The 11,674-nt window shown below is 53.2% G+C and overlaps 2 protein-coding genes across 2 annotated transcripts in view; both read left to right on the top strand.

Annotated features, from left to right (window-relative positions):
- The first annotated feature begins 5,197 nt into the window (after positions 1-5,197).
- LOC145392719 (uncharacterized) lies at positions 5,198-7,155 on the top strand. The gene is made up of 3 exons (XM_080267019.1): positions 5,198-5,280; positions 5,683-6,241; positions 6,490-7,155. The coding sequence occupies exons 1-3, from the start codon at positions 5,198-5,200 to the stop codon at positions 7,153-7,155; spliced, it is 1,308 nt and encodes a 435-aa protein (XP_080123145.1).
- A 3,668-nt stretch (positions 7,156-10,823) lies between these two features.
- Cdc50 (cell cycle control protein 50A) overlaps positions 10,824-11,674 on the top strand; it is a 114,122-nt gene continuing 113,271 nt past the window's right edge. Inside the window, exon 1 of the mRNA XM_080267145.1 lies at positions 10,824-10,909. Coding sequence (XP_080123271.1) covers positions 10,870-10,909 — 40 coding nt within the window. The 5' untranslated portion in view covers positions 10,824-10,869. The remainder of the gene's footprint in view (positions 10,910-11,674) is intronic.

Here is an 11,674-nt window from a genome sequence, read left to right as displayed (position 1 = left end):
CCACCCCTGGTCTGACGGTCACTACCCCGCCCGCACAGTAGTTCAGGTTGTCTGAACACCTGGGGTTGGGGCACTTGCGGGGAATAGGGGCTCAGGGTCGGGATGCCCCGATGACCCTCTTGCCCGAGGTCACTAACCTCACCGGTATGTCCTCCTGGGGTGGTGGTGGGGTGGCGGCTCGGCGGTGGTATGGGGGGTGGTGAGGTGGGAGGTCCTGTGGCGGTCTCGGCGGGCATTTTAGTCAGAATGGATGGCTTGGGGGATGCCAAAATAAGGAATATGTGTCGGAGAAGGGCATCGGCGACAGCAACAGCATGATGTTCTCTCACCGGGCAAGCTACAACAAATTTCGAATATGTGTCGACAAACGTGATTACATATTTATACCCAGATTTGGCAGGTAGGGGGCCCACTACATCTATTCCCAGGAGTTGCCAAGGTTTATGGGCGGTGATGTGGCCCGAGGGTCCAGCGGTCCGGGTGACATCCTTCCCTAGCACACATGCGCGGCAAGTTTGAACTATCTCTTTGGTGAGGGTCGAGGGGTTTGATGCCCAGTATGTGTCGTTGAATACTTGAACTAGCTTCTTGGTACCCAGATGGATGCCGTTATGGGCATGGAGGTGGCGCAGGGTGTCGCGTGCCGCATAGGGGGTAAGTAGAATGTGTCCAGACAGAGTTAGAAGATGATCACCCTGTCGGCATAGTTTGGTGAACAAGTGGGCGGGGATCCAGGGTGGCCGTTCCTTTTGGTGCCATAGGTGCAAGAGGTCCGAATCTGGCTGTACCGCGTGAATGGGAAGGCGGGAGAGGGCATCCGCATTGGTATGCAGTTTCCCAGGCCTGTAGGAGATTTCATACTGAAATTCTTCTAGGATTTCGCGCCACCTGACAAGTTGGGCATTATGCGAGTCCGACTGACATAACCACTGGAGAGACTGATGGTCAGTGATGATTGTGACCTGGGTTCCGGATAGGTAGGCCCTAAAATGTTGGAGGGCCCAGATTATGTTGACTGTGGTGGCTGCAAGAGGATTGCATAAAGATGCCCACAAAAAGACGTGGGTGTGATATTTTAGCGTAGCAGGAGAACGAAAAGTCATGAGTAAGAGCTGTGGATATGGGTTTATTGAGGAACATACGTCAAGTAAGTTAGAGTGTACAAGATGTGATTAGTGAAAGATCTGGAGTTAGGAAGTATCTTGACAGTAGATGGTATGGTAGGTTGAGAAAAGATATAACTAAGGTGATGAAACTGATATCTGCGAGTGATTCTGAAGGCGGGAGGGGGTGTAGGCCAAGAAGATGGTGAATCAGTGTGATTAGTATGTGAGAAAGTGGCTGACCTTGCCTGACTGGATATGTGAATCACTTCTATTTAAACAAAAAATGCCGACCATCATGCCTGTGAGGTAGAATCAGGATTCCAGGAGCTTGAGCGGGAAGTGAATGGGTGTGTGGCCCATTTCATCGAAAATACCGTTAATCAGCTCTTCTTCTGTCTTACCTATTCTTGTCTTTTCTTCCTTTCTGAACCCTACCTCACCCCACCCCTAGAGGGGAGAGGGGGATGAGGTAAAATTGATAATGAAGCAAGAAACGTGATGACGATGATATTTTGAGAAGAAAGCATTCCAGCCGGTAAGAAAAAGTGAAATACCCACCGTGACGAAACACCACCAAGACATCGCGACACCCACTTTAGGAGGGGACTATGGAAGAACTCTGAGGGCGTGCGCAATACCCAGGCAGTATGGGCCTATGTCCCCTACTACCTTGCGCCCTTATTCCACGGAACGAACCAGGCGAGAACTACACAGTGCTGGTGCATTACCCTCCAGCCGGACCAGCCCTCACCAGGTTCAGGGTGGGGCTAATACTTCAGTCCCAGACAGCACGTGAGTGACGGCCACTAGCCACACTAGGCTTGAGAAGGCCACTAGCCACTCACCAGCTGCATTCCCCCCCCTGCAGAAATCAGTGATGGCCACTAGCCACACTAAGGGAGAAACAGCCACTGCCTGCTCTCCTTCTACAGCTGCCTCTGGGAGCTTGACCTCGTTGATGGCTACAAGCCGCACTGACAGGCAGATGACGGCCACCAGCCGCACTTTGCCTGCCGTTCCTTCCCCTCCCAGGACCTTGGTGACAGCCATTAGCCACACCTGTGAGCAGGTGACAACCAGCAGCCGCACTCTGCCCACAGTCAACTCGGAGAACAAGGCCCCAGCGATGGCCACTAGCCACGCTGGAGGACAGGCGACGGCCACTAGCTGTGCCTCCCCTCACAGGACCTCAGTGATGGCCATTAGCCTCACCTGTGGACAGGTGACAACCACTAGCCACACCTCGCCCTCAGTTCTATCAGGAAGTTGGGCCCTGGTGACAGCCACTAGCCGCACTGACAGGAGAGGGACGGCCACTAGCCACCTTACCCCTGTTGCCCTTGGAATCTCGGCGACGGCCACCAGCGGCGCCAGGGAGAGACCAGACACCACCCGTCTCTCACCCCCTATGACTTCCCTTCCAGAGGACTTCCTTTGCTTGGCCCACCCCTCCTGCAGCCAAGCTGGACACCCCTCCTGTTCTTCCCACAGTGGCAGCCCCCAGGAGGAACTATCCTGTCTGGAGGAGATCTAGCAAGGCCCCACTGTGACCCCGGGAGTATGAGCAGTGCAGTCGGCACCCAGACGAGACCACCCACTGTTGGATTCCCAAAGGAGAGGATGCCATAGGCCACCCCTGACAGCGATCCGACCCAAGGGAGACCATAGTCCCTGGACTCTCCGAGGTGCCCCCAGAACCACAGGGCATGACCTCCCCAGCCCCAGAGGACGACAACCTCCTCCCCAGGGTGGGCGCAGACAAGCATGCCTACTCTCCCTACTCAGTCCCAGCCTTGAGGACCGAACGCCCCACTGAGGCCCCACTAGAGAAAGTCCCCTCTCCACGCCACCCAGCAGCCCACTCCAGACGATGCAGCCCCCGAGGGTAGTCCCGTGCCCTCTGAGGGAAGGCACACCTGACGGGACCCCTCCCACACCTGGCCAACACCTGTAGGAGCCCAAGACTTCAGTGGCCCTGTCGGAGTCCTCCTGCCTAGATAGTGACTTTGTGGCTGAATGGTGTATTGTGCCTTAATTGTATCTCTGTTGTATTCAGTGCTGTGTGAATTTAAGATAATACAAGTGTAAGGTTAACTGACCAGAGTTTTTATGCCGTTCCTCTCATGGTGCATTCTAGTTCCAGTCTCGAAAGAGAACCCCAGCTCAACAGCTAGTGTTCTTAGGGCGAGGAGTCGACCTAAAAACACCTAGCATAACACTGGTGGCCAGTGGTGGTTCTTGACCCAGGCAGAATACAGGGAGGAGCAAAACAGGGAAGTTAACAAAATGGCAACCAAACCTCATGTGCAATTACCTAAATTCGACCCCGAGCGATGTGATATTAACATGTACCTATCCAAAGTCAAACCACTCCTGGACATAAGATCTGAAGATGACAGGCAGAAGATAGCAGTTACCTTGCCTCACCTGGGCAAAGCAGTGGCCAGTATTGCACCCAAGATCGTCCTGGAGCTGACATGGGCGAATTTCACCCAGATATTGACCCAAGCCATCGCGCCATCCTTGGGAAAAGTCGTAGCATTGTGACAGCTTGACACTCTAACCTATGACGGCAACCTGGATGATACACTCATCCAGACCAGGCAGCTCATCACCGCCGCATACCCGGAAACCGATGCAGTAACCTGGGAACAACACATGTTTAACACACTCCTAAGGATCCTCTGTGTCATTACAGAACATGTCACAAAACATGACCCAACGGGGGCCCTAGACAGAGACATCCAACTGGTACGACGTCTCATAGCCGCCCGCTCCACCCCGCAGCACATCGGTGCCGTGATAAATTCCCCACTCAAAAGACGGCACCACACCACAAACCACAAACGCCCCCAGCCCACGCAAGCCCTCCACCAGCACCCAGGGCACACCCCACCAACAGACGCCCCACCCCTAAAGGAAAACACAAACTTCATTTCCATCAACCAGTGGGAATTCTCCACCTGCAGCCACAGATGTCCCCTCCAACATTCGAGAACAGCTAAAAGCTGCCCGGTGCAGGACAGCCACCCAGGGGCGCAGAAAGGTCTCCTCCCCAGATAACGAGGGCGCCAAGGACGACATCTCACCAGCCAAATGTGCCGACCCCGGGGAAATGGAGCCGGAGGAAGACGAGATCCCGCAGCAGCTGGATTTTTAGGCCTGCCCCTGCACCTCCCCACAGTGGCGGAGGCCACCTCACAGAAATACCACCCCTCAGTCTACGATAAGATCAGACTGAATGAGGTGAAGGCAAGGCTGCTGGTCGACACGGGAGCAGCCAGGTCTTGCCTCTACAGCCATTTTTACTCCCGTCACAAATCGGCTTTCGGCCCACTTTTCCCGACCTCGGCTCATCTCGTAGATGCGGGGGATGGCCCCCTGCCTATACATGGGGAAATCCGGGCCCTGTGTGCCAACACCCACCAGCAGGTTTCTGCCCAGCACAAGTTCATCATTTTTTATTCGACCTGCCATGCATGCGGTGGTTATTTGGGACTGAACCTCCTGCAGAAGCTAAGTACGAACATTAACTGTCACAAGAGACACCTCCAATTCCAGAAGCCCCCGGACCCCTTCCTCCAGCCACTCTGCATGTGCACACACACACACACACACACACACACACACACACACACACACACACACACACCTCACCCTACCCCCCTTCCATGTCCTCCACTCAATCCCCCACCCTACCACCACTTCTCCACACCTAACCTTCCCAGCAACCATCGCCTCCACCCTGACGAATCCCTCTCAGCACAAGGCCTGGTTACACCTGAACAGGCCCACCAGAGCCTCCGTCCTGTTCTCCCCCAATCTACTGCCCGGGACCCTCTCGGCCTGTCTACTGTCCCCCCCCTTCCTCCCCCCCCCTCATTGAGGTAGTAGGAGTCGCAAATATCTCCACCACTCCCCTCACCCTACCCAAAGGAATAGAGGTGGGAGAAATGGAAGAGACCGAGCCTTGTGCACCCCTCACTCCCCCCCTGCTGCCCTACCCCCACTACCTGAACACCTCTCACCTCATCAAGCAGATGGCCTCCACCGCCTCTTCCTGGACATCGGCCACACCACGTACCTGACACATGAAATCCACACCACAGGACCACCTATTCACCAACCAGCACCGCAGAAAAAGCCCAGACAACGAGCTGAGGAAGACCGGAAGGTCCAGCAAATGCTCGATGTCGACATCATATCACCTTCCACCAGCCCGTGATCCTGCCCCGTCGTTCTGGTCAAAACGAAGGATGGCACCATGCGTTTTTGCGTGGATTACAGACGACTGAACGATGTGACCACCAAGGATGCCACCCTCCTCTTCAGGATAGATGACTCCCTTGAATCCCTATACGGAGCATCCTGGTTCTCCACCTTGGACCTACAGTCAAGATACTGCAAGTCCCCATAAACCCCAAGGACAGGGGGAAAACAGCTTTCTCAGCCAATAATGGAAAACACTACGAATTCAACGTCCTACCATCCGGACTCTGTAACGCTCCTGCTGCGTCTTTCAGCGGCCTTACCTGGGAAATCTGCCTGGCATACCTGGATGACTTAATCATTTCAGCCAGACATGGACAGACCACCTCCAGCGCCTTAAAAAGGTCTTCCTGCGCATCCCCCAGGCTGGCCTCAAACTCAGACCATCAAAATACATCCTGGCTGCACGAACTGTCTTCTTCCTGGGACACATTATCTCGAAGGAAGGGATATCCCCTGACTCTGACAAGCTGCACGCCATCGTAGATCTCCCCCTACCCCAAGATGTCCATGAAGTCCACACCTTCCTGGGGCTCACCTTTTACTACCGATGCTTTGTAAAAGAGTGTGCAGACATTGCCAAACCCCTCCACGACATGACCAAAAATGGTGAGCCTTTCACCTGGACCAATGAGCGGACCATGACATTCCACGACCTGAAAACCAAGCTCATCACTGCCCCGATTGTCACATTCCCCGACTACACCCTACCATTCCACCCATACACGGACTTGTTCCTGATAGCGATTGGCGCCATCCTTGCCCAGGTGCAAGAAGGGTGGGAATACATCATCGCCTGCACCAGCCGCACCCTCAACCAAGCCAAGAGAAACTATGCTGCCACGAAACGAGAATGCCTAGACATCGTATGGGCACTGGAGCACTTTCGTGCCTACTTCTCAGGTACACACATTACCATCATCACCGACCATCAATCACTCCAATGGTTACGCCAGTCCAGCACTCACAACGTCCAACTCATCAGGTGAAGGGAATCCCTGAGGCGATTAAATATGAAATATCCTATCGCCCTGGCAAGTTGCACACCAATCCCGACGCCCTGTCCCAACTCCCGATTAACTCCATCCATGTTCAGCCCAACCTCTTACAACAGTGGCACAACAAGGATCACCCCAACTGGATACTGCCACAGATATTCTCCAAGCTCCACCAACAAGGCGATCACCTGTTCATCCAGTCAGGGCACTTAGTGTTCGACCCCAAAACTGCCCTCAACACAATGACCCACCTCCACTCAGACAATGGGATTCATCTCGACACTAAGAAACTTCTGCAAGTATTCAACGAGGCCTATTGGACGTCCAGCACCTCCAATCTGGCCAAGCAAGTCACCCAGGCCTGCCGTCCTGTGTGTAAGGCAAAGACATTACTCGTGCACCTGGTCCATCAGGAAGCATCACCGCCCACAAACCATAGCAACTGTTTTCCGTGGATACAGTGGGCCCTCTGCCACCTGAATCTGGCTACAAGTATATCATCACCTTCATGGATACATACTCGAAATTCCTCATTTCCTGCCCAGCCAAGGAACACCACGCCATCACCGTGGCCGACGCCCTCGTCCTCCACGTCTTCCCGTACAATTGGTATTCCTCAAGCCCTGCACCCAGACAATACCCCAGAGTTCACCAGTACAATATGGCAAGAACTCGCCACCATCTTTGGCTACTGCATCTCACACTCCTCCCCCTACTGGCCCCAAGGGAACAGAATATGTGAAAGGAGCCATTGCACCCTCCTCAATCTGGTGCGAGCTTGAATAGAAGAGACCAAAAATGAGGACTGGCCAGCCCACATCAAGATCGTGCAGTGGAGGATGAATTCCTGCCCACGGGACGACAGCATCTCCCCTCACGAATGGGTATTTGGGGAGGCCCCCCTCCTCCTACCATTGCAACAGCACCTCCAGCCCCTCTCCACGTCCCCTATGTCCGACCCCCTTCACCACCTCAAGAGGTGAATGCACCACTTGCAGAAGCATCAGGACCTGCAACCATTCGTCGCCTCATCCAACCCCTACAAACCAGGTGACTCGGTAGTAGTGGCCAAACTACCAACACCCAGCAAAGTCTCACCACGGTTTGTGGGACCCAACACCATCACCCAAATCCCCAACCGCTACTAAGTCACCATCAACCACCACAACACCCCACGTACTTACCGTAACCATCACGTACACCCATTCCCAACCAACACCTCCCCACAACACCATCCCCCTACCCCCGCCCGCCACACCACCTCACCACCACCCGCTGCTCCAGACTCCCCGTCAGACTCATATACCTGCTACTTCACACCCTCCTCCTCCCTACAATCCTCCCCCACTCCCTCCCTTCCGGTCAACTCCCCCACCACGCCTCACACCTCACTCCCACCACAACGCCACCACTGCAAATCCAGCCACCCAACCCAGGGACCCCCAGCCCACCCCTGGCCATCCTGCCACGTCTCCAGCACCACACACCACCTGCTGCCACCTCTACACCCGTACCATCTCCCCCCCTCTCCCTCCTCACTCCACAACCCACCCCACACAACCTGCCCACCTCAATCACCATCCCTGCCACTCCACCACCAGACACCCGGACCATCTCAGCACGCCCAGCCACCACACCGGGAGGCCACACTCCTCTCTCGCCAGCCACGTCAACCCTCACCACCACCACAACCCAATCTGGTTGCCTCTCATATCCGCCGGCCAAATACTCAATCACACCATCACCCAGTCCCCCAATCTCACCTACACCACCCGGACAGCCCACCCCTACCCCCTACACGCCCAACACATCCCTCATAACATTATCTCTACACCAGGCCCAATGGAAAATCCCGCCAGCCCCACTCCCCAGGGAGAAGAGCTGCACCTACCCCCAGTGACTGCATAAAACCCTGACCACCTCACCAGTCACCAGCCTTCAGCTAGGAATCACTGACCACACCTCCAGCTATGAAGGTACAGTGTATCACCAGGAACCCAGCCCATGGGAAGAAACGGCGCATCCGTGGAACACACTACCTCCTCCAATTCCTTCAGGAGACATCCCAGACCTCCACCTTGTATGTCACATATGCGTACCAGTGAGACCCAGACATAGCCACCCCCTACTGGACCTCCCTCCTCCATCACCTCACACCAGACCACAGTACCACCACCACAGACACCTACTACCTCCAGCCACAGGGACGTGACTTTTCCCCCCAAGACGGTGGTGAAATACCCACCGCAACAAAACACCACCAAGACATTGCAACACCCACCCCAGGAGGAGACCATGGAGGGACTCTGAGGGCACGTGCAATACCCAGGCAGTATGGGCCTATGTCCCCTACTACCTTGCGTCCTTATTCTCCACAACGAACCCGGCGAGAACTACACAGTGCTGGTGCATTACCCTCCAGCTGGACCAGCTCTCACCAGGTTCAGGGTGGGGCTGATACTTCAGTCCCATACAGCACCCAAGTAATGGCCACTAGCTGCACTAGGCTCAAGACGGCCACTAGTCACTCACTAGCTGCATTCCCTCCCCCCCACTGCAGAAACCAGTGATGGCCACTAGCTGCACTAGGGGTGAGACAGCCACTGCCCGCTCTCCTTCTGCAGCTGCCTCTGGGAGCTGGGCCTCTGTGACGGCCACTAGCCACACTTTGCCTGCCGTTCCCTCCCCTCCCAGGACCTTGGTGATGGCCATTAGCTGCACCCGTGAGCAGGTGACGGCCATCAGCTGTACTCTGCCTACAGTCCACTTAGAGAACAAGGCCCCGGCGACGACCTCTTATCCACACCGGAGGACAGGCGATGGCCATTAGCCGCACCTCCCCTTGCAGGAACTTGGTGACGGCCATTAGCCACACTTGTGGGCAAGTAATGGCCACTAGCCGCCCTACCCCTGTTGTCCTTGGGACTTCAGCGACAGCCACAAGAGTGCCAGGGAGAGACCAGACACCACTCATCTCTCGCCCCCTATGACTTCCCGTGAGGACATCCCTTGCTTGGCCCACCCCTCCTGCAGCCAAGCGAGACACCCCTCCTGTTCTCCCCACAGTGGCAGCCCCCAGGAGGAACTACCCTGTCTGGAGGTGATCTGGCAAGGCCTCATTGTGACCCCAGGAGTACGAGCAGTGCAGCCGGCGCCCAAACGAGACCACCTACTGTTGGATTCCCGAAGGAGAGGACGCTGCAGGCCACCCCTGATGGAAACCCGATCCGAGGGAGACTGCAGTCCCTGGACTCCCCAAGGTGCTCCCGGGACCCCAGGGCATGACCTCCCCAGCCCCAGAGGATGACGACCTCCTCCCCAGGGTGGGCGCAGACAAGCACGCCTACTCTCCCTAATCGGTCCCAGCCCTGAGGACCGAACGCTCCACCTAGGCCCCACTAGAGAAGTGACCCTCTCCACGCAGCCCTGCAGCCCACTCCAGACGATGCGGCCCCTGAGGGTAGTCCCGTGCCCTCTGAGGGAAGGCACACCTGACGGGACCTCTCCCATACCTGGCCGACACCTGTAGGAGCCCAAGACTTCAGTGGCCCTGTCGGAGTCCTCCTCCCTAGATAGTGACTCTGTACCTGAATAGTATATTGTGCCTTAACTGTATCTACGTTGTATTCAGTGCTGTGTGAATTTAAGATAATACACGTGAAAGGTTAACTGACAAGAGTTTTTATGCCCTGTTCCACTCGCTGTGTATTCTAGTTCCGGTCTCGAAAGAGAACCCCGGCATAACGTGTTCTTAGGGCGAGAAGTCGACCTTAAAATCACCTAGCATAACAAAAAGTTAAAAAAAAAAACACAGTCGCCTTCCGTGTTTGCACTGTTCTGCTCTCTGTCACTGGCAAGTGGCCACAGATGAAAGCTCTATTACTTAACGTAGATACTCTTTTGTTTATTTTTAAATGTATTGGAGCAAAAGCCTCTCCCCATGTTTTGACAGACGCTGGATATACGCCCTTGATGTTTTACAGGGCCACTCTAATTAAACCCCATTCAGCATGTCTTCTTGAGTTGTGCCCACGGTTGTGCCTGCATATTTCTAGCTGCTGTCAGGAGTTACAGTAGAGTTTATTGTAAATATTTCTGCTGAAAAATTAGGCTTTATATTCTGTCAGCATGTAATCACCTACGTTACTGCTATACTGATTAATGAGTGGGAAGAATGTGAAAAACTTAGAAATGGATTTTTTTTTTTATGCTCGTAGCCCTTGATGGGACTTTGTTATCAACATCATAAAACTTTTGTTTGACCCTGTACATATGGGCCTGATGAGTTGCTTATATATTTGTGGATAAATATTTACAACTTCAACAGCCATCCTTTTTATTCGGCGAAAATTTCATGACGCTATTTTTCCTTTAGATTGGCAATGCAGGGATAAGGCACGATAACATAAATTTGCAACTTTTAGAAGACTTAGTGTACTGTAGTGAGGCAGTGGGATCCGTCAACAAGTCGATGGTATTGAAGAAACATTAGAAATATGTCTGCTCAAGCTGCAAATGACCAGAGTAAAGTAAAGCGTAAGTTAATGCACAGTTTTTAGCCTTTATTAATGTACAGGGAACGTACTGAACTTGGTAGAATGGTGGGGAAGGCAGAGTAGCACTGGGAAGGTTGCAGCGGATGACTCATGGACGTTATGTTATCAAGCACGGATCTTGGATTTATCTGAATATAACGGGCATAAACGTGTGATTTATGCATAGATTTAAAGTTATGGTACATGATTCAACAACTGATAGGTGTTCGGTAGCACTTGTTTTTAGCTCCTGATCGTTTGCAAAGTCTTACGCAGAAGTGGGGGGACGGTAACCTAGGACTCTATCAGCTATCTTACCGAATTAGATTTCTTTTTGACAGTTTATATATATCTCATTTTCTTATAGGTTGTCCCCAGTGGTTCCCAAACCCATGGTCATGATGCAAGTGATGGTCGTGGGATGGTTTGAAAAACTAGAAAAAAAAAAATGTATAAAGTACAAAATAGTGCAAATATATGTTATTTTGCAGTTTTTGAATTTGAAGCATCACTAAGACTGGAACAGGAAAATAGAGGTAAAGGTATGGTATGGTTGGAGCAGTAGAAGGACCCTGCCAATACCATTCATATTCCTCCAGTTCATTTTCTGTATATTTCTGACTATTTTCAGGGTGGTCAATTACATTTTCTTGCCAAAAAAATTTCCCACTTTTTATCATGTTTGTTGGTGGCATAATGGAAGAATCTTACTCAACGTACTGAAGGTGAATGTTGTGTCCCAACTTCCCAACTGGATGCTAGGTTA

The sequence above is a fragment of the Coenobita brevimanus genome, chromosome 23, assembly GCF_032717465.1.
Source record: "Coenobita brevimanus isolate Jiangsu-jjx chromosome 23, ASM3271746v2, whole genome shotgun sequence".
NCBI classification, from domain to species: domain Eukaryota; kingdom Metazoa; phylum Arthropoda; class Malacostraca; order Decapoda; family Coenobitidae; genus Coenobita; species Coenobita brevimanus.
Note: the sequence above shows the minus strand (reverse complement) of the source record. Positions and strands in the feature narration are given on the sequence as shown.

Bases quoted from the DNA above. Each gene is read 5' to 3' on its own strand.
- LOC145392719 (XM_080267019.1), top strand. From the start codon at position 5,198: ATGAAATCCACACCACAGGACCACCTATTCACCAACCAGCACCGCAGA. The intron at 5,281-5,682 runs GTCCAGCAAATG...TAATCATTTCAG, and splicing joins GAGCTGAGGAAGACCGGAAG to CCAGACATGGACAGACCACC. The intron at 6,242-6,489 runs GTATGGGCACTG...CTCTTACAACAG, and splicing joins AACGAGAATGCCTAGACATC to TGGCACAACAAGGATCACCC.